The 20,697-nt window shown below is 34.6% G+C and overlaps 1 protein-coding gene across 1 annotated transcript in view; it reads left to right on the top strand.

Annotated features, from left to right (window-relative positions):
• SPRED1 (sprouty related EVH1 domain containing 1) overlaps positions 1-20,697 on the top strand; it is a 137,031-nt gene that overhangs the window by 104,674 nt on the left and 11,660 nt on the right. Inside the window, exon 5 of the mRNA XM_042942455.1 lies at positions 11,454-11,606. Coding sequence (XP_042798389.1) covers positions 11,454-11,606 — 153 coding nt within the window. The remainder of the gene's footprint in view (positions 1-11,453; positions 11,607-20,697) is intronic.

Raw genomic sequence — 20,697 nt, 5'->3', positions numbered from 1 at the left:
GAGATAAATTTTTCTGACCTTCCTGTTTGAAAATGTTTAAAGAGAATTGATATCCAGAATTAAAACTGCTGAAGAATACTCTTAAATTTACCTTAGTACCATTTATTTCATGATATGCTATAGTTTTTATGTGTCATTCTTATTTTGGAATATATTGGAGGTTATAAAGTATTTTAATTTATTTAACCATTTTATCAGGAGTAAAGTACATCATTGTTTTGTAATTCACCTGTGGGCTTGGCATAACTAAACATTGTAAAATTATTTTGAATACAAATTGCGATTTATAGTAGTAGCTATGCCAGGTTTACTTTATTGGTGATTATTTGCAAAGACAACTAAAATGGTTATTTATTTATTTCATTTTTGAGGGGGGGGGGAATGAGAATGTGAGCCCGGGAGGTGCAGAGAGAGAGAGGGGGACAGAGGATCCAAAGCAGGGTCTGTGCTGTCAGCACAGAGCCCATTGCGGAGCTCAAACTCACGAATTGTGAGATCATGGCCTGAAGCTAAAGTCGGCTGCTCAACTGACTGAGCCACCCAGGTGCTCCACTTAAATGGTTTTTAAAGAGTTACTCATTATCCAAATTTTTTTAACCCAGAGGAGGTAATGATTGTGTTTTATTTAGGTCATCAATGTCTTCAAAGGCATTAAATAACAGAGTGGAAATTCTCTCCATTTCAAGTATTTATTAATTTATTCAACAATTATTTGCACACCTTTTCTGTTGTAACTATACTAGACATTTGGTTATTTGCTGGTGGCTGCCCTTCTGCTTTCAACAATTTAGTGTCTTTATTAGGCATCATAAATCAGAAAGATGTCTACCTTTTTATTTCATACCCATCTTTGAAGGGTTTTAAGACACACCATCATTTGGATTTAAAATCACACCTTGCTCATCTTTAATCCTTCATGTTTTAGTGCAGAGCTGATCATGTGCATCGCTGTTACCAACAAGGATTTTTAAAGAAAAATCTTGAAAGTTAGGATTTTTAACCAAAGCTGTGATAAGATATGAATGTTGTATTCATTGGTTTTTTTTCTTTGACTGTTTCAGTGAGCCAGTTAGGTTTGTTTTATGTTTGTTGTTGTTGTTGTTGTTTTTAATGCTGGCTCATATTTGTTATAAGATCATTTTTACAGTGTTTCTCCAACCAAAGAACAGCTCTTACTGTTGAGATGTGCTAGATTGGTAAGAAAACTCATAAAACTCACCTCAACAGGCTTGTGGTTCTAAGAGGAAAAGGTCTCAGATTTCATGCTTTTGGGAAGAAGAAAGAGGACACTGACACCTAATTGATCTGAAGTGAAATTTGTCTTATTTTTTCTTTTGGCCACTGAGAAATACTTGACTTACTTTGTTTTAGAATTTGATAGTGGTTTCTAGCCACAATGATTTAATGTAATTTTGTTACAGCAGGGGGGATATGAATTGTTCGTGTACTAATTTTCAAAGGTGATAACATTTTAATAAGACTTTATATCTAAGAACTAAGTTGATGGATAGGCATTATTTAGCGGCAAATGGATGTTATATTATTGTGACCATTACTATCCTACATTAAATACTATCTCATAGTTAAGTTCCCAAAGCCTTAATATATTTCAGGTTGAGTTTTATTTGTTATTTAACAAGGGAGCAAAAAAACTGTATAACCTTTTTGCATGTTTTGTTATTTACATTTTTTCTTGACTCTTAGACTAATACATCTTCATGTAGACGATTTAGATAGATAGAAAATTACAAAGAAGAAATCAGGGATCATTTAATTCCTATCCAGAGATAACTGCAATTAATATTTCGGGTACTTCTGCCTTGGTTTTTCCTTGTTCTTTCATATTGTATTCAGATATATACTTCTTTTTTAAAGTGCCATAGGACCCTGTCTCTTCTTCAGTTTGTGTGTGTGCGTGTGCGTGCGTGTGCGTGTGTGTGTGTGTGTGTGTGTGTGTGTGTGTGTGTGTGTTTGTGTGTGTGTGTGTGTGTGTATTTTAAAGATTTTAAAGTAATCTCTGTGCCCAGCATGGGGCTTGAACCCACACTCTGAGATAAGAGTCACATGCTCTACCAACTGAGCCAGGCAACCTTTGATTCTGTTTTGAAAGGACTTTTGTTTGTGTTGGTGATGATAGCAATGGTGGTAGTTGGAATTTAAGTAGTATAAATCCTAAAATTTGAACCCACACGCAGTCTGACTTCAGAGTTTTTACATTTAGCCATTATAATCATACAACTCTGTTAAACAATTTATTTAACCATGTTTTATTGAACATTTACTTTATTCTCCACAGCCTCTTACATTAATTTTTGTTAATATTTCTGAGTGTGACCTTAGGATAAGATCCTAGAAGTAGATTTACCAGTTAAAGGATTGTATAAAGATTTATATAGTTACCAGAAACTATATAACTGCTGCCTAATAACTCAAAATCAGATTTACAGACAATAAACAATTCCTGAAAATCTAACACCACATTTAAGTCAAAATAACTAAATTAGAAAAATAGTTTAGTTTGTGTGTTGATTAATCGAAGGCAGAGGACTTATTTTCTTTTTGCTGTTTTGCAAGACATTGTATCTTGGTACATTTCTCATATTCCTTCCATATTGTTTTATCACTGATTACTGTGCTCAGATTGATTAAACAAAATTCTGTATGTGCTATTAATGTTTTTATACAAAGCTTCTAGACAAATATAAGATTAAAGACTCACAGGTTAGTTTGTTCTTACCCTGAAACTAATCAAAGAAACAAGAGAAATCTAATGAGTAGAATAGGAGACAATTGTCAAATCTGAAATGAATTGCTGCTGGGTGCTACACCAGATTATTAATGGTGATTTTGCTGGGTTTGTGGAATTGTTGTAATTTTTTTTCTGTGCTTCCTAAGTTTGCATAATTTGAGTCTATAATTTTAAATGCCAAAGAATTCGGTAGTGTTTTTAACTTATGCAGTGCAATAATATAATATTTCTTTATCAAAGAACATTTAAAAATCGTTCCATCATGCTAAAATAAACTAATAGTATAATTATTAAAATCTTCTCTTGTTGGATTTAACCCAGCCACACATTTTTAAACCTGTGTTTTGTGATCTACACCTACAAGAGTAAACTTCTTGAGCAATAAGTAGACTGTGTGATAGCACTTTTTTTCACACCTGATTATTAGTTGGGACTCATATATATAAAAGGTTTGCAGAACAACGCTGTTTTCTCTACTCATTTCTGCAGTAAGAAGGGACAAAGGGAAGGAGAGAAGCAAAGACTTTCTGTTTTCTCTGCAGCTGTCATCTAGCCTTATGTTCTGATAGAGAGCTACAGCTGGAATTATTTTATTGCTTTACCCAGCATCCTTTTGCCTCTATGTACAAAATTTCAATAGTAGTCTTAGGAAAAGAAAAAGCTAAGCAATCTCTTAGCAACCATAGGAGAATAATTACTATACCAGCCTCTGAGAGTGAAACAGATTTCCACTGTACATTAAATACTGGCATAGGTTACTTTACAGATAATATAGTTGAGTGTATGCCAGCACAATCCTAAGAGCATTGAATGTGGGTGTGTATAAGTGCTGTAGACAATTTTTTTTAAAGCTGGAGGTCATGCAAATGTATGTACAGTCTTTACACATATCATGTGTTACATTTTGTGGTCTTGTGAAAGATTTTTGGCATTTCCCACCACCTAACTTTAGAATATATGGTCCCATAGTAATTGTTACTTTTAAGGAGTTGTAATTTTGTTAAAAACATTCAAATTTGACTAAGCCTGAATATTTTTTACTCAGTTCTGTCCAACTTAACAAAGCGTTTTGGTTATTATTAATTTTAATTATGGAAATAGTACAAATAGTCTGGAAAACAAAATATTTTTCTTACTACATTGGCAAAAACTGTTAAGTTGATAAGGCCCAGTGTGAACAGAAATGTGAAGAAATGGTCCCTCTATCATATGCTATTGAGGGGTTCTGAAATGATACATAAGCTTGCTCTAGAAGGTAGCTTTGTAATGTAATTGGAATATATGCATATTCTTTATTCAGTAATTCTATTTAGGGAAATGAATCCTAAGGAAATAATATTACCACTGCACCAAGATGTATGTATAAAGTGGTGCATTGCAACGTGTATAACAAAATGGAAGCAGTCTGAATGTCCATAATTAGAGTATTGCTTATAGGATAGATGACCCACACATATTGAACTAATTTGCAACCATTTCAGAGCACAAGGTGTGTTGTTCCATATTGACATGGTAAGAGATCTGTGGTATATTGTGAAGTTAGAAAAAGTGTATCCACTGCATGGATAGACTGTCTACAATACAAATGGAACCATAATATACGTAGGATAGGAACAAATACACATGCACCAAGAAGTCTGGAAGGATCTATGTCAAATAATAGGTGCTATTCCATGGGGTTGGAATTATGGGAAGAATTTTTTGCATACTTTGAACTTTTATAGTTCCTAAAATTATTTTTTGGGGGGGTGAAGAGTGTTTTGTGTACGAGTTCTTGTTCTCCTTTTTTTTTCCTCCTGTTAACACATATCTATTCCCAAGAGTCTATATTAATATCATATGATCTGATTTGTGGATGTTTGCATATTACAGATTATTTATATGATACTCACTATATACAGACATAATTGTAAGCTCTAGGGATAAGATATAGGTAAAGTCTTCCATTACTAGCTCATGGGAGAACTATAAATAAAAGAATGCTTAGAATACAGGGTGGTAGATAGAAGTATTTTTGAGGAACTTTAGAAGGAGGGAATGATTATCTTGGGAGTGGGTCAACAAAGACTTTTAAGAGTTTATACCTGACATTATAAAGAGTTTTTCTTGTGGAAAAATTGAAATCATTGTGGGCAAAGGAAATGACATGTACAAAGAATCAGAAGTGTGAAATGTCAGGTTGTGAGAAACAAGTAGATCAGTATTTCTGAAACCAAAAGATTTGAGGATGAAATAATATTAGGAGCTGTGGTAAAGTAACAAACCTGTGCATTCATTTGTTAGTTTTTTTGTTCATTCTCAGAATTTCTTATTTGCAGAAAGAAAATAACTATGTAATTTTTAGCAAGACTTATCCATCATAGAAATTAACTTTTATATATATATATATATATATATATATATATATATATATGAAAGTTGTGATGATGCTGCCTGGGCTTGGTGAGGATATGGAACATTGTTTCTGGGTATGTGAATTGTTAGAACCACCTTGGAAACTAGGTGGTTGGGTTTTTTTTAATTTTTCAAAATTTATATCCAAGTTAGTTAGCATACAGTGCAATAATGATTTGAGGAGTAGAATCCAGTGATTCATCCCCTGCATGTAACAGCCAGTGCTCATCCCAGCAAGTGTCCTCCTTAATACCCCTTGCCCATTTAGCCCATCCCCTCACCCAAAACTCCTCCGGCAGCCCTGTTTATTCTCTGTATTTAAGAGTCTCTTATGTTTTGTCCCCTTCCCCTTTTATATTATTTTTGCTTCCCTTCCCTTATGTTCATCTGTTTTCTATCTTAAATTCCACATATGAGTGAAGTCATACGGTCTTTCTCTAATTTCCTTTAGCATAATATACTCTAGTTCCATCCATGTTGTTGTAAATGGCACGGTTTCATTCTTTTTGATTGCCGAGTAGTAATATTCTATTGTGTGTGTATACACAACACACACACACACACACACCACATCTTCTTTATCCATTCATCAGTTGCAGGACATTTGGGCTCTTTCCATACTTTGGCTCTTGTTGATAGCGCTGCTATAAACATGGGGGTGCATGTGCTCCTTTGAAACAGCACACCTGTATCCCCTGGGTAAATGCCTAGTAGTGCAATTGCTGGGTTGTAGGGTAGTTCTATTTTTAATTTTTTGAGGAACCTCCATACTGTTTTCCAGAGTGGCTGTACCAGTGTGCATTTCCACCAGCAGTACAAAAGAGATACTCTTTCTCTGCATCTTCACCAACATCTGTTGTTGCCTGAGATGTTAATTTTAGCCATTCTGATAGGTGTGAGGTGATATCTCATTGTGGTTTTGATTTGTATTTCCCTGATGATGAGTGATGTTGAGCATCTTCTCATGTGTCTGTTTGCCATCTGGATGTCTTCTTTGGAGAAGTGTCTATTTGTGTCTATTGCCCATTTTTTCCCTGGATTATTTGTTTTTTGGATGTTGAGTTTAGTAAGTTCTTTACAGATTTGGGATACAACCCTTTATTTGATATGTCATTTGCAAATATCTTCTCCCATTCCATTGGTTGCCTTTTAGTTTTGCTGATTGGGAAACTAATTTTTATTATGTAAACTAGAATGTATGTAGGTGTGTCCTGTGATCCACCATTTTCATTCCTGGATATTTACCAGAAAAACTCTTGCACGTATATACCATGAAGCCTGTAAAAATATTCTTAGCAACATTGTTTGAAATAGCAAAAAAATTAACTGTTTCATTTTAGGCTAGTTATTTAATCTCTGAGCTTTACTTTCTTCATATGGAGTAGAGAGATAATAATACTATCTACTTTGAAGAAATGCTGTGAGGATTTAGATAAGCTAACTCAAAGTACTTGGGACAGTATCTGATACTAAATATGTGTTTGCTACCATTGCTACACAGAAGTGAAGACTTATGAGCTATATTGCTATATATGTCAACATGAATAGGTTTCACACACAAAAAATGAAGTCTCGTATAGCATCGTATCAGTCAAATAAAATTCAAAAGCATCTGTAACTAAATATTGTTCAGCGATGACACTTGCATGATAAAAACTTCAGAGTATGAAAAGCGTTTTCCTGCTGGTGATCCAAGTAGGACATGAAAATGTGGAAAAACTTGTACCACTTATTTGTTGTGTTGGTTATATTCTCTTTCTTTCTTAAGTAACAAATATACACATATTCATGTCATTATTTATATCGTGTATGTATAGTCCTTTATATAAAGTATTTCTTTGGAAATGTCAACAGTTCAGGGTATATCCTTATGTAGTATTGATAAAATTTTTAAATATCCATCCATTTTATCAGATAAATGGGATCATGTCATACTGACAGTTCTGTACCTAGCTTTTTTCATTTAGCAGTGTCTTGTGAGTAATGTGTAAGATCTTTTTTATGGCTGTATAGTATTCTACCAATATATATATATAATAATTTTTAACCGATCCTCTGCTGATAATAACCATAGGATATTTTCTTTTGGGTTTTTTCCCTCTTTTTTGTTTAAAAATAGTACTACCATGCTTTGTATGTATATCTGTATGTACAGTCACTTTCTCAAAGAATTGTATTCCCACCAGTGCTGTAACAGTATACCTCTTTCTCCATACCCTTGCCAGCATAGAGTATTATTATCTATCTTTTCTAGTCTGTAAAAAATTTGGCATTATATATTTATGGTTTTAATTAGGAATGAACTTCAGTCTTTTCCTATATTTATTGCCCATTTTTCCCCTATGAAATAAAATTAAACTGTATCTTGTATGTCAGTGTTTTTTGGGAGTAGTGAGCCCATTTCTACAGATTCATGTAAATTATATTTCTTATGAAAGTGTTCCTCAGACAGTGCTGATTTTCTTCCCCTCTACTCTCCAGTATGTGTAGGACCCCCCCCCCCCCAACAGAGCTTTGATAATTGGAAATCTTAGAAGGGTTATGAATAGAAAAGCCAGTAGATGTGTATGAATACCCTTACCCACGGCTGGAAATGAGGAGATCAGTTAAAAGGCTACTGAAAAAGATAGCAAAAAAGAATATGGCTTGTGTGAGAGAAAATGGATTTGAAAGATAACCAGAAGGTGAACTTGGAAAAAATTGGGAAGAGTTTTTTTTAATTGACAAAAAGATATTTTGCATGAATCCAGAAGGGTTTGGGGCAAGTGTTGAAGAATGTCTCTCAGTTTGGTAGTTGAATTATTTAAATATTTAAATAATTATTAAATATTATTATTATTTAAATATTTTGATATTTTGATAGAATACATTTATATTTCAAAGCATTACAATTATATATCACAGACAAGGGAGAAAATATATACCTAGATTTTTAAGAGTAATTTTGGTCAACATAAAAGTAAACAAGCTCTAGAAACACTGAAAAATTACTCCTGATCATACTATCAAGGAGAGGTGTTAACATTCATCTTATATGCTTTTAATCTTTTATGGTTATGATAATACCATAAACAAAGTTTTATATATTGTCTTTTTAACACTAAACATTTCCCCATATAGTGGATATTGTTTATAAGCCTAATTTCAAAATGGCCATTCCGTATTCCATTAAGTGGGCATACCATAATTTATATAACCATTTCCTCATTTTGGGACATTAGGGTTCCTTCTCCATTTAATGTTGAGAGTAATCTGAGATGGGGCACCTGGGTGGCTCAGTTGGTTAAGGGTCCAACTTCGGCTCAGGTTTGTGAGTTTGAGCCCTGCGTCAGTCTCTGTGCTGACTGCTCGGAGCCTGGAGCCTTGCTTCAATTCTGTCTCTTCTCTCTACCCCTCCCTCGCTCTCACTCTGTCTCTTTCTCTCTCAAAAGTAAAATAAACATTTAAGAATAAAGAAAGAAAAAAACTAATTCTGAGAAAAATACTTTGTGCCTAAAGCTTCTTCCATTTAGTACTTTTTTTTTTCTTTGCTGGATTCAAGAATTTGTCAAAACGTTGGGATGTTTTAAAAGATCTGATACATTTTACTAAAATTGCTTTTCAGAAATTATTCTTCCAGACTTTACTCCTGGGTGTGGAATCAGCAATGAATAAGAATTGCCATTTTACTTATCACCACTTTTTTTTTTAACTTTGTCAGTATACATCTAAATTTATAACTTGCTGAAGGAGATATAATTAAGTAGTAGGAAAATACTGTTTAGGATTCTATAAAAATGTTTTAGTTTGTTTTTCACAATTCCTGGATAATGTGTTTCTTGTAGATTGTAGACTCTATTTTCATACATTGAGGATTGGTGTGTGGGGGGGATTGTTTTTATCATATTAATTAAGCAGAAGATGCTTTAGTTACTTAGTTATTTTATTAGCCAAGATCCATTTAGGTGTGTAGTTGTAAATTCAGTGTGTGATGTGAAATATATCTAGTTAGTAGGTTGATTTCAGCTCTTTTGGTAAACATTTTTAAGTAGAACTAAATCATTTGTTACCCAAACAATAAACACATTTTTATTTATTTAATATGAAATAATCAGCACTCTTTGTAGTTCCCTTTAAGAAATAAGTGTATTCTTAATCAAAATGAAATGTGTTACTGCTTAATTTGCAGAATATAAGCAGAATTAACCCAAGTCAAAAGTAAAATACTTGGGTTATATAACTATCTTATGTTTGTTCAGATATGGATTTTTCAGTAGGCTTTATTTTATTTTACAAATCTTAAATGACTCAATTAGATTGGAATTCAGTAAAAGCATCCTGATCCAAATAGTTGTCATCATTAGAAGCAAAATTACTTAATTACTACTGATATTATTCTACTGCCTCCTCTTCCTACTACTACAATAATAATTCAAGCTTGTGTATAGTTTTTAATATATTGAGTATCTCTGGTAACCCCAAAGTTACTAATACAAATCTACCCAATTTATAATAAAATAATAATTTAGAGAAGTTAGTTGCTTACATTTTATACCTTAGTTGGATGAGACAAGTTTCCAACTTAGGCCCTTTATCTAAGCCTTCCCCCGACCCTTTATTTTCTTCTATTCAATTTGCTTACAATTTTGGAGAATTTTTTGGATCATTTATTTTCAGAACTGCCTGGAACATGTAATAAATATATTACTTGATTTTTTTTTTTTTTACTGTTTCCAGTTTTGATCGTGCATTTTGATAGAATGTTGCTGGCTAGTATTTAGCCAGCTCCTTTCCAATAATTAATTTAGCATTAACTGTCATAACACATTGGGACAACTATAATGAAAGTTAGCTAAAAAGAACCATTAACTGGGTTTGGCATACTTAGTTGTAAGTGGCAGTACATTCTTCTATATATATACATATATATATATATATGTATATATATATATATATATATATATATATATATGTGTGTGTGTGTATATATATATATGTATATATATATATATATATATACACACACACACACACATATATACATGTATATATATACGTACACACATGTATATATGTGTGTGTGCATATATATATACATATATATCTATCTATATAGATATAGTATGTGTGTGTATCTGTGTGTATTTAATATGTATTTTTGAGAGAGACAGAGGATCTGTCAACTCAGAGCTCAATGTGGGACTCAAACTCAGCTGAAGTTGGACACTTAACCAAATGAGCCACCCAGATGCCCTTCAAATACATTTTTAAAAGTTTAGTTGCTTACTCCCTGATAAAAGAATAGCTTTTAGTTTTCAGAACACTTTCACATATATTATCTCACTAAATCCTTGGCAATCCATATGATAAAATAGCAGAAGTATTAGAAGTATTTGGTAATTGAGAAAACAAAGTTCCATAGACATTAAATGTCACAAGGCTACTTTGTTCCAGAGTAAGGACTAGAATGTGCATTTATAAACTAAAATATCATAGATATTTTATGAATTTTACTGCCTAATTTTAGAGCACTAAATTTTTAAATCTTTTTTTTTTTAGAAAAATCTTTTAAAGGTTTATACCTTTAAGATTATTAGCCATATAGTGATTACTCTGAATTATTTTAGATTAACCCAATGAAAGTATTTCTGTCATTTTTATTTGGCTGTCACAACTTTTTCAAATAATTATACAATAACAGGGAAAGTAATGGGAAATAGTTATCTCATTTCTTTAAAAAAGAAACAAATTATTTTTTCTAAAATTTTAAAAGCCTGTTATTATAGACTCTCATTGAGCATATCCCCTACCTAAGTCTCATGTGCATGATTTGAGTCTTTCTAGATAATCAGCAAGTTCGGGCTAATTAATTCTTTCATTCATTCAATAAGGTCATGGGATGTTGTTTTCTTTTGATCTGCTGTATAGTCCTTGGTACATGCTTTTTTTCACAGGATAGTCCTTGGTACATGCTTTTTTCACTTGCAAAATAACACTTTTATTGATTTGTATCTTCTCTAACAATTTCTTCATTTTCTTTTCTTCATTTCTTTTCTTTTCTTCATTTTCTTTGTATGTTTATTACTTATTATTAAAAGCTTTGTTTTAATTGATTCTCTCTCTCTCTCTCTCTCTCTCATGGCATAGTTAGGCTTCTAGGTCTTCCTAAGTTATTTTCTGTAAGAAATCATTGTTTTAGTTTGGGGAATTGCCATTTATAGTGATGGTGGTGGTACTTAAGGATTTTCTAAACACTTGCTAGAGTGAACATTTCTTAGTTTGTTTTTCATATTTTGGCAACTAATGAATTTGGGGGATTATTTCCCATTAGGCAACTGAAGAGGATACTTCCAGTTCTCTAGTGAAAGATCATCTTTTCCAGCAAGAGACAGTTGTTACCAGTGAGCCTTATAGAATCTCAAGACCTTCTGCCTTTGAAGGTCTGGATGCCAGAAGAGTCTACTTACAAAGTCAAGCCAGTCAGGTGAGACCATTAAATATTTTTCAGTGTGTTATTCGTATGTTTAGAAATTGGATGTACTAGAGAAGGACTTTAAGACCATGTGCCTTTACCAGACAAAATAAACAACAGAAATCTAGGCAAATATGATTTAATTGAACCATAAATTTTACTTTACATTTTTTGATGACAAAGGTGAAAAGGGAAAATGTGTTAGTTACATTTTCATTATCTGAAGGAAAAGGCGTTTTATCCTCTTGGGAAGCATATGTTTCCCTATCATTACTCTACATAGAACTACTCAGATGAGAGATATTACGAAAAATAGTCCTGAGCAAACATACCTGTGGCAAATACACTGATGAGTTTCATAGAGTTACTTCTTGTAGCTTAACCTCAGATACTAATAATGTACTCCTAAATCAACTCAGAGAAAAGTGTTTCCTTTGGGTACTCCGTATACAGTCTTCTAATTTTTTCAGCTTGATCTAAAAATGAAACCTTAGTTATAGGATAGAACCCTATTTTTATGCCACTCACGAATGTTATTAAATCTGTCAGAAGACCATTCTTGACCCCATTTTTTTTAGTGATATGGACAGATGCTTTCATTCTTAAATAAGCATTTCTAACTGTTTCTCTGTGAACTCCTGTGGCTTAAACTATACCCAGTGTATGTGTACAAAATCAAAAGCCAATCAAAGTGATTTTTTTAATGTTTTAAAATATTTATTCTTCTTGATAGCTGTTTATAAGATGTATTAGTAACCAGTGGCATAGTGGCAATGCCTGAAGCCTACCCTGATTCTCATTTAAGAATTCCATTGTAACCTGAGGATCTCAAATCTGCAGCTTGTTCAGGAAGAAATTTGCATTGCATTTGCTCTTCTATTTGTCTAGAACACTTTTCCCCTAGATCTTCAGAGTTTGCTCCTCACGTTGTCACCTCTTTTGTGAACCCTTCCCTGGGTGCTCTAAATAAATAAAATAGCAATCTGTTTTGTTTTGTTTTGTTTTGCTTTGTTTTGAGGGGGAGAATCTTTTTTTTTTTTTTTTTTAACGTTTTATTCATTTTTGAGACAGAGAGAGACAGAGCATGAACGGGGGAGGGTCAGAGAGAGAGGGAGACACAATCTGAAACAGGCTCCAGGCTCTGAGCTGTCAGCACAGAACCCGACACGGGGCTCGAACTCACGGACCGTGAGATCATGACCTGAGCCGAAGTTGGACGTTCAACTGACTGAGCCACCCAGGCACCCCGAGGGGGAGAATCTTAAGCAGGCTCTGTGCTGATTGTGGAGCTGTCATGGAGCATGATCCCACGACCCTGGGATCATGACCTGAGCCAAAATCGAGAGTCGGACACTCAACCGACTGAGCCACCCAGATGCCCCCAAATAGCAACTTTTCTATCACTATACCCTTACTCTGCTTTATTTTTCATGACACTTATCACTTCCTGACTTTATATATTTAATTTTTCTATTTGTAACTTTTTGTTTGTTCCACAATATGTTCAGGAACCTAGAAGTTTCTTAATAGAATGAGCATCTAGTTAACATTTGTTGAATAAAAGAATGAATAAATGCTAACAGCATCACCTTGGAAGCAAATGATATTTGACTCAGTTTATTCCTAGTCTTAACACCCAGTATTGGGACCTTGATTAATTTGGGATCATTGGTTTTGCAAGGAACAAATCCATTCGCACTAATTTAAGGAAAGAGGACTTTATTTTAATGACTCAGTGGCATTTCTCAGAATTCCTTTTAAGAATAAGTACAGGGTAAGACTTTTGAGATGCTAGGCATTAAGTAGCTTCTCTCTTTCCCGACTCCTGCTCCCCCTGTACCCTATTCACACATACTCCACATAACCATTTATCTATGTTTCTCTTTATATATTTGTTTCATTCTTTTGCACAATGGTCTAGACTATTGGTTTCCTCGTTGATTAGTAGTATATTATGACTATCAATGTCAGGCTCAGCCCTTTAGACTACATGGCATTCCTATGTCCCTAACCAATTCCATATTCTTACAAGAAGGAAGCCAATTGGCTTGGCTTAGGGCAGGTTTATACATTCTATATAGCTCTCCATTCCAAGGTTACAGGATGGGCAGCCAGATTAGGTAGAGAGGAGATAAAATGGTGCACACTCCATCTAACACTGCCACTTTTGGACAGAGTTCTTGTTCTAGCCTATCATATAAACTTATGGCTTCCCTTTGAGGCATATGCCAGATCCCGGTTTAACCATAATTATGGCTGTTTGGGAGGAGACTGAATACTAATCATGGCAACCTTTTGAGGAATGAGATGTTTCTTTCTGCCTCGTGTAAATTTTAAGTTGTGAGTTTTACATTTCCTGCCTAAACTTGTTATTTTGCCACTTTCCAAAAGGTCTCTTTGCTTAATGGAACCACACTGGGCATTGGGGAAAAGTTGGATAGAAATTTCTACAACAATGGGTAAGATCTTGGGCTTTAGGCACAGGCAGATCTAGTTTTAAATTCTGGCCTTTTACTTTACTTACAGTTACAAAACTACTCAAGTTCTCCATCTTCCTGTTTCCTCAGATATAAATATCAACAAAAATAAAACTTATTTCCATAGTGTTATTCTAAGAGTTAAGGAAGATAATTCCCTCATATATACATTGATATGTATGTGACATATATGCATGTGATAAATGTTAGAGCACCTATGATGTGCCAGGCCCTATTCTAAGCCCTGAGAATAGCTGTGAACAAGAACGATATGAACTGTAGCCTCATGAAGGATATAAATGCTAGTGAGGGAGATAGACAGTAAATAAGTTAAACCGGTAATATTTCAGGTATTAATAGTGCTGTGAAACAAAGTAATGGGAAAGTAATGGGAAATAGAATAGTAGGAATACAGAGGAGGACTTCTGCAGATCTGTAAGATGATTGGGAAAATCCTCTGGGCAGCTCTTTGTATGGAGATATGAATAATATCAAAATAGAACATAACAGTCATATGAAAATCCAGGGGTGAGGGGCTGGATATCCAAGCAGCAGCTTGGTATTTCAGAGAAACAGGCTGATATAGCTTAGTTCAGTGAGTAAAAGTGGTAATACACTACAAATTACAGTTAGAGAACTTGGCAGGGTTTGGATAGTGTAGGCTATTGGGAGGAGTTGGAATTTTGTTCTAGTTTCAATGACAAGCAGTTGGAAGGCTTTTAATCTCTAATAAAGATCTCGTTTCATTTTGGAAACATTATGGCTTCTATGTGGAGAATGGACAGTTGGAATGTGGTCATGAGTGGAATTAAGACCAATTTTGAAGGTTATTGTTTTCATCCAGTTAAAAGATTTTGGTGATTTGGACGAAATAGAAATGACGAGAAATGGTTAGGTAAGTGCAAATTCTGGAGGAAGAGCCAAAAAAGACTTGGTAATAGATTAGAGTCAAGAATGCCTTCTGAGTTTGAGGTGCAAGTAGTTGAGTGAGAGATGATGCCATTATCTGAGATAGAGAAGACTGGGGTGATTACCTCTGTCATCACCAGTGTAGTACCACGGCCCACTCCTGTAAGAGGACACAGAGTGGATGATTTGCCTAATGTAGGGGTTGTATGTTAGGACATGTAGGCTCTTATATTCTGAGTGATATATATCATGATTAAGTAAACTGTCATGATTATTTAGTGGTGGTAAAAGACATGTCTTGTCCTGACAGCTAAATTAAGTAGTAAAATAAAGTCAAGGAGAAGTAAATAAAAGCATTATTTTAAAAGGTGATTAAAATTAAAATTTTAAGATGAAATTTGAACCAGAAACTGAGAAATTGAGGCTAAAATTATGGTAAATATTTCTTAACCAGTGAAGAATAGATGGAGTACGAAGACAGATTTCCAAAATTTGTGTGGATTAGGAAATTAAAAGTGTAAAAGTTAAAAGAAAAGCAGCATAAAAAGGAAAACAGTAAAACAAGAACTAAAATCATTTAAAAGGGCTCAAATCTTAAAAGTATAGAGATGAGAGGAATAAACTAAGTCAAGAACAATGAAAAAAACTTTCCTAAACATGGTGATTTGAAATAGTGTAAACATAAAAATTAAGAAAATATAATGGTAAGGGGTGCCTGGGTGGCTCAATTGGTTAAGTGTCTGACTTCGCCTCAGGTCATGATCTTGCAGTTCGTAGGTTCGAGCCCCGCGTCGGGCTCTGTGCTGACAGCTCAGAGCCTGGAGCCTGCTTCAGATTCTGTCTCCCTCTCTCTCTGCCCCTCCCCCGCTCATGCTCTATCTCTTTATGTCTCAAAAATAAATAAAGGTTAAAAAAAAAAAAGGAAAATGGTAAGATACTGTTTCTAATTTTGCTCCTACCGCTCGTTTTTAATGTGGAATAGATGTAACTGAGGGAATAGTTACTGCATGTTGTTTTGTTGTTTATTTATGCTAAACAGACCATCAAGTCTAACTGGCATGGAATCTGACCTCTGGAATCTTGAGTTCCTTGAAAAGGATGACATGTTTTCCTCAAGTAGAGAGCTGAGGAGACCCAGCAGAAGATCAGATCAGAACATTTCAATATTTCAGCCTTTGCCTCAGATTAGGACCAGTACTTGGCCAGTTCTCAGGTGTATGTGCACACATATGCACACACAACGATATGCTCTTGAGCATGTGTATTGTCTTTTGGAGAGAAGGGTATGCTAATAAGTCTGACTGGTGGGTTGTTGTGTTGATCTGGTTTAAGGACAAACCTAATTCCAGAGATAGCACCATAAACCTGTTAATTCATTTTGTTCTGAGTGAATTAAGCTCTCTGTAAACATTTGGCTTATTTGTGATCTCAATAACGGACTCTCTAAGATAAAGGTGAAATACTAGCAAACTTTAATGCTGTTAACAGTCCCAGTGGGAAAGAAAGGAAGGTTCCATGGCTACAGTAATTAAAGATTATAATTTCTTAATTCTCCAGGGACTGTGGGTCACTCAAAATTGTTCTCAGCAAGTCACAGTAACAACATGGATTTTAAATATTTCCTGTGTAACTGAAGTTTTACTTTCCCCACTCAGCTCAGATTTTATAACTCCTTTCTTTCACTTTCATGGTGGCCATTTTTTCAAACACAAGGGTTTTGTCATCTCTTGCTTAGGTGTTTTTTTTTTTCCATCTCAGAAGAGAAGATTCTTGTTTCTTTGATAGTGTTTGTCTTAATTTGTTCTGTCAAACACGTGATTATCTCTGTTTCCCCAGTACCTACAACTGCAGTGTATACTGATACTCTCCATTTTTTCTCCTCTAATATCATGGTATATGAAGTAGGATAATGAAACCTGTTAGTATTTCTTACTCTTTTTTTTTAAAACCTTTTAGTATTTCTGCCTGGTGTTTTTCATAAATAAAATCATTACTGAAAGCAATACTCAAATTTCTGAGAATCATTTTGCTTTTACTTTGGAAGGTGACTTTCATTCTAGTATTTCGGATTACCTGTTAAAGTGTTACATGTTTTTCATGTTTAATAATTTTATCTGGCCTTTGTAATTGTCTTAGGAAATCAAGAAGACTTGAGATTTTATATTCTTTTGATGCTTTGCTAAGTGCTTTTGATTCCAATATCTCATTTGAGCAGTAAATAAATAAGTAAATAAAGATGTTATCAGTGAAGGAATTCATGCATAGAATCATTAAGTACCTGAACAAAGTCACCACGTTAATATTTGTTAAATTATTAGAATTCTGAGGTTATTTACAAATGGTGTTTTTCCTCCTTCTGCCATCTTCTCTTCTCCTCTTCCTTTTTATTCTAGCTCAAGTTGGAAATATTTCATTTATAATAAGTAGGCAGCTTTATGTTACATTACATCTAATAAGTATGGCTTGTTAATCCTTATCATAGCTTGCCCCTACTATATGCTGAGTACTGTTTAAAGCACTTATATAACTCATTAATCTTCACAACAGTCACTACAGCAAGCTGCCTCATTAGGGGGATAGACATTATAGTTTATATACATGTTTTTTTTCTAAGTTTACTATGAAATTTTAGAAGAAATGCACAAAAAATGTTATTAAAATATTGGTACAAGAAGGGAAAAATTAATTTTAAGCCAGTTTTATTAAAAAGAGGCAAAAATAGAGGCTGAAAACAATTTGCATAGCTTTTCCAGGGATTTTTGGAATCAGAACCATCAGTCCAGAGTTATATTTCCTCCTCATCATCTAGGCATCCTAGGAAGCAGGATTGGAGAGATCCAATTTAACACTTTTAAATACAAAATACTTCCAACATCTTGAGTGATGGGTAGAAAAACTTACCAGTGGAGGAGAGAATGGATGTATGTACATCCTGAACTAGACCAGTGATTTCGTATAGTTGAACAGTGAGAAAAAATTTAGTGAATGTAACACAAAGTTACAAGAGACTGATATTCATCATCCGAGACCCTGGGAATTTATTTGGCCTATCTTTTTTGGCTGAGGGAACTCTTTTGACTAATGGGAGGGAAAAGAACCGAACCCTTCTCCCAAAATGCAATGATAGTGGTGGAGTGGTTAAAGAATGTAGTCGCCACGTAGAAAAGTACAAAATGGTGCTAGATAACTGAAGAGAGGGAAGTAAACAACAGTTGGCAGGCAACTCTTAGCCTGGGGATTTTGAGTGTTAACATGGCTTCTGGAACCAGACTATTAGGGTCTGAATTCTAGCTGCTTTGCAACTTTTCCTTATATCTAAGATTGATGTGACCTAGAGAAAAAAAGGATGATGTTTAATGACTTTGTATAACTAGATATTTAATTATAAATTTGCTGATGTCAAAATAAGTGAACTCAGTTTATTAGGAACTAGAATGGTATGGGTATTCTTCTTCAAAGCTACACAGATACTAGCTATGCATTTAATAAATCTGGAAGTTTCTTAAGAGGAATAATGTGCACTTGCATTTGTATAGTGGTACACCGTTTGTCCATTTGGGTGTCACCCAATAGGCTTCACAGGGTGAATTTCCCATATTATAGAATCTGGCCTTACACTTGCTGGTCAGAAACCTTTTTTGTCAAGATGGAGTCCTCTTTCACGGACTAAAATAATCAAGTTTAAGAAAAATGATGTAGGGGCGCCTGAGTGGCTCAGTTAGTTAAGCATCCAACTCTGGATTTTTGGCTCAGGTCATAATCTCACGGTTTGTGAGTTCGAGCCCCACATCAGGCCCCACACTGTTAGCTTGGAATTCTCGGAATTCTCTCTCTCTGCCCCTTCCCAGCTCATTCTCTCTCTCTCTCTCTCTCTCTCTCTCTCTCTCTCTCTCTCTCTCTCTCTCTGTCTCTCTGTCTCTCTCTCTCTCTCAAATAAATAAACTTAAAAAAATGATACATAAAAAATCAGAATGTAAAAATTTTATTTAAGCCATCATGTGGACTGTAATACTAGTGGTAGTTTGTTTAGTACAATGTCTACATAAAATAGATCTTCATAAGATACTAGGTCATTGTCCAAAGCTTGCTTCATGAATATGTGTTCAAGAGAGTACTTACATGCTTTGAATGTTTAATTGCTTTTGACTGGATAGGTTGATGGATCCTTCTCCACAGCCAGTCAGTCTTGCCAAAAGGTCTAGACTGCTTTCTTGCTGTCGAGAAATATGAAAAGTCTGAGATTTTACCCTAAAGGTTCAACCTTCTGGTTGCTTCCAGAAGACATAAGGCTGCTAGATCAGAGACAAGGGACATTATTACTCACAGCACAATAAAGTAGCATGAGCTTCATGTTTGGGTTGGTCCCCTGGCATTCCAAGTCCCATGGAGATGGTGCTGAGCTACTCAGGTGGATGAAGCACACTCAGTGGTTTTGCATTACAGCATTGGAACCCTGAACTTAGGGAACCCAAAGTCGTTTATAAAGGATGTTAAGTCTTGCCTGACTTTTCCAGGGAAAGAGATGGTGTCATAGTCATAGTAGATACTAAACAAACCTAACTAAAAAGGGAAGGCACTTACTTTTCAAGGGCTTCACTTTACGTACATCTTTGCAAAGATAGTCTGAAACAAAGGCAAAACGTGCCTTTCCTCACTAGATCTACAGAAATGAGACCTATGGAGAATTGTTACCTAACACTAGCTTAAAAAACATGAGGTTTGGGGGCACCTGAGTGGCTCAGTCGGTTATGGTATCATAGGTTTTTGTTTTTGTTTTTGTTTTTTACTGCCCTAAAAATTCTCTGCGTTCTGCCTATTCATATCTCTTCCACCCCTGCCAAAGCACAACTCTTGGCAGTCACTTAAATTTTTATTACCTTTATAGGTTCACTTTATCAGAAAGTCATAAAGTATATAGCCTTTTCAGATTGTTTTCACTTTGGTTTCCTTCACGTAGTAGTAATGCATGTAAAGTTCTTCTTTGTCTTCTTTTTTTTTTTTTTTGAATACTGACTAATATTCTCTTGTTTGGGTATATACCACACTTTATGTTCATCTACAGAGGGACATTTTGGTTGCTTCCAAGGTTTAGCAATTATGAATAAAGCAGCTAACAACATTTGTGTGCAATTTTTTGCATGGACATAAGTTTTTGAATCTTTTGGGTAGCAAGGAGTGCAATTGCTGGATCATATGGGAAGAGTATATTTAGTGTTATAAGAGATTGCCAAATTGTCTTCTAAAGTAGTTGCACCATTTTTAATTCCCACCAGCAGTCAATAAGGATTCCCTGTTGCTCTGCATCCTATCCTCCCCAGGATTTAGTGTTGTCAGTGTTCTCGATATTAGCCATTCTACTACTTGTGTAGTGGTATCTCCTTGTTTTAATTTGCATTTCCTTGATGACTTACGGTATGTAGCATCTTTTCATTTGCTGTTTTTCCATTTGTGTATTTTCCATGGTGAATATATTGAGATCTTTGGCTCATTTTTTAAATTGGGTTGTTTCATTATTATTGGTTTTTGAGAATTTTTATTGTTGGTCTTATTTAAAAATTTTTTTTATGTTTATTCATTTTTGAAAGACAGAGAGAGACAGAGCACAAACAGGGGTGGGGCGGAGAGAGGGGGACACAGAATCTGAAGCACGCTCCAGGCTCTGAGCTGTCAGCATAGAGTCCGATGCAGGGCTTGAACTCCCGAACCATGAGATCATG

Source organism: Panthera leo, chromosome B3, assembly GCF_018350215.1.
Source record: "Panthera leo isolate Ple1 chromosome B3, P.leo_Ple1_pat1.1, whole genome shotgun sequence".
NCBI lineage: Eukaryota > Metazoa > Chordata > Mammalia > Carnivora > Felidae > Panthera > Panthera leo.
The sequence above is the reverse complement of the archived record's forward strand: the minus strand, read 5'-3'. Positions and strand labels throughout refer to the sequence as shown.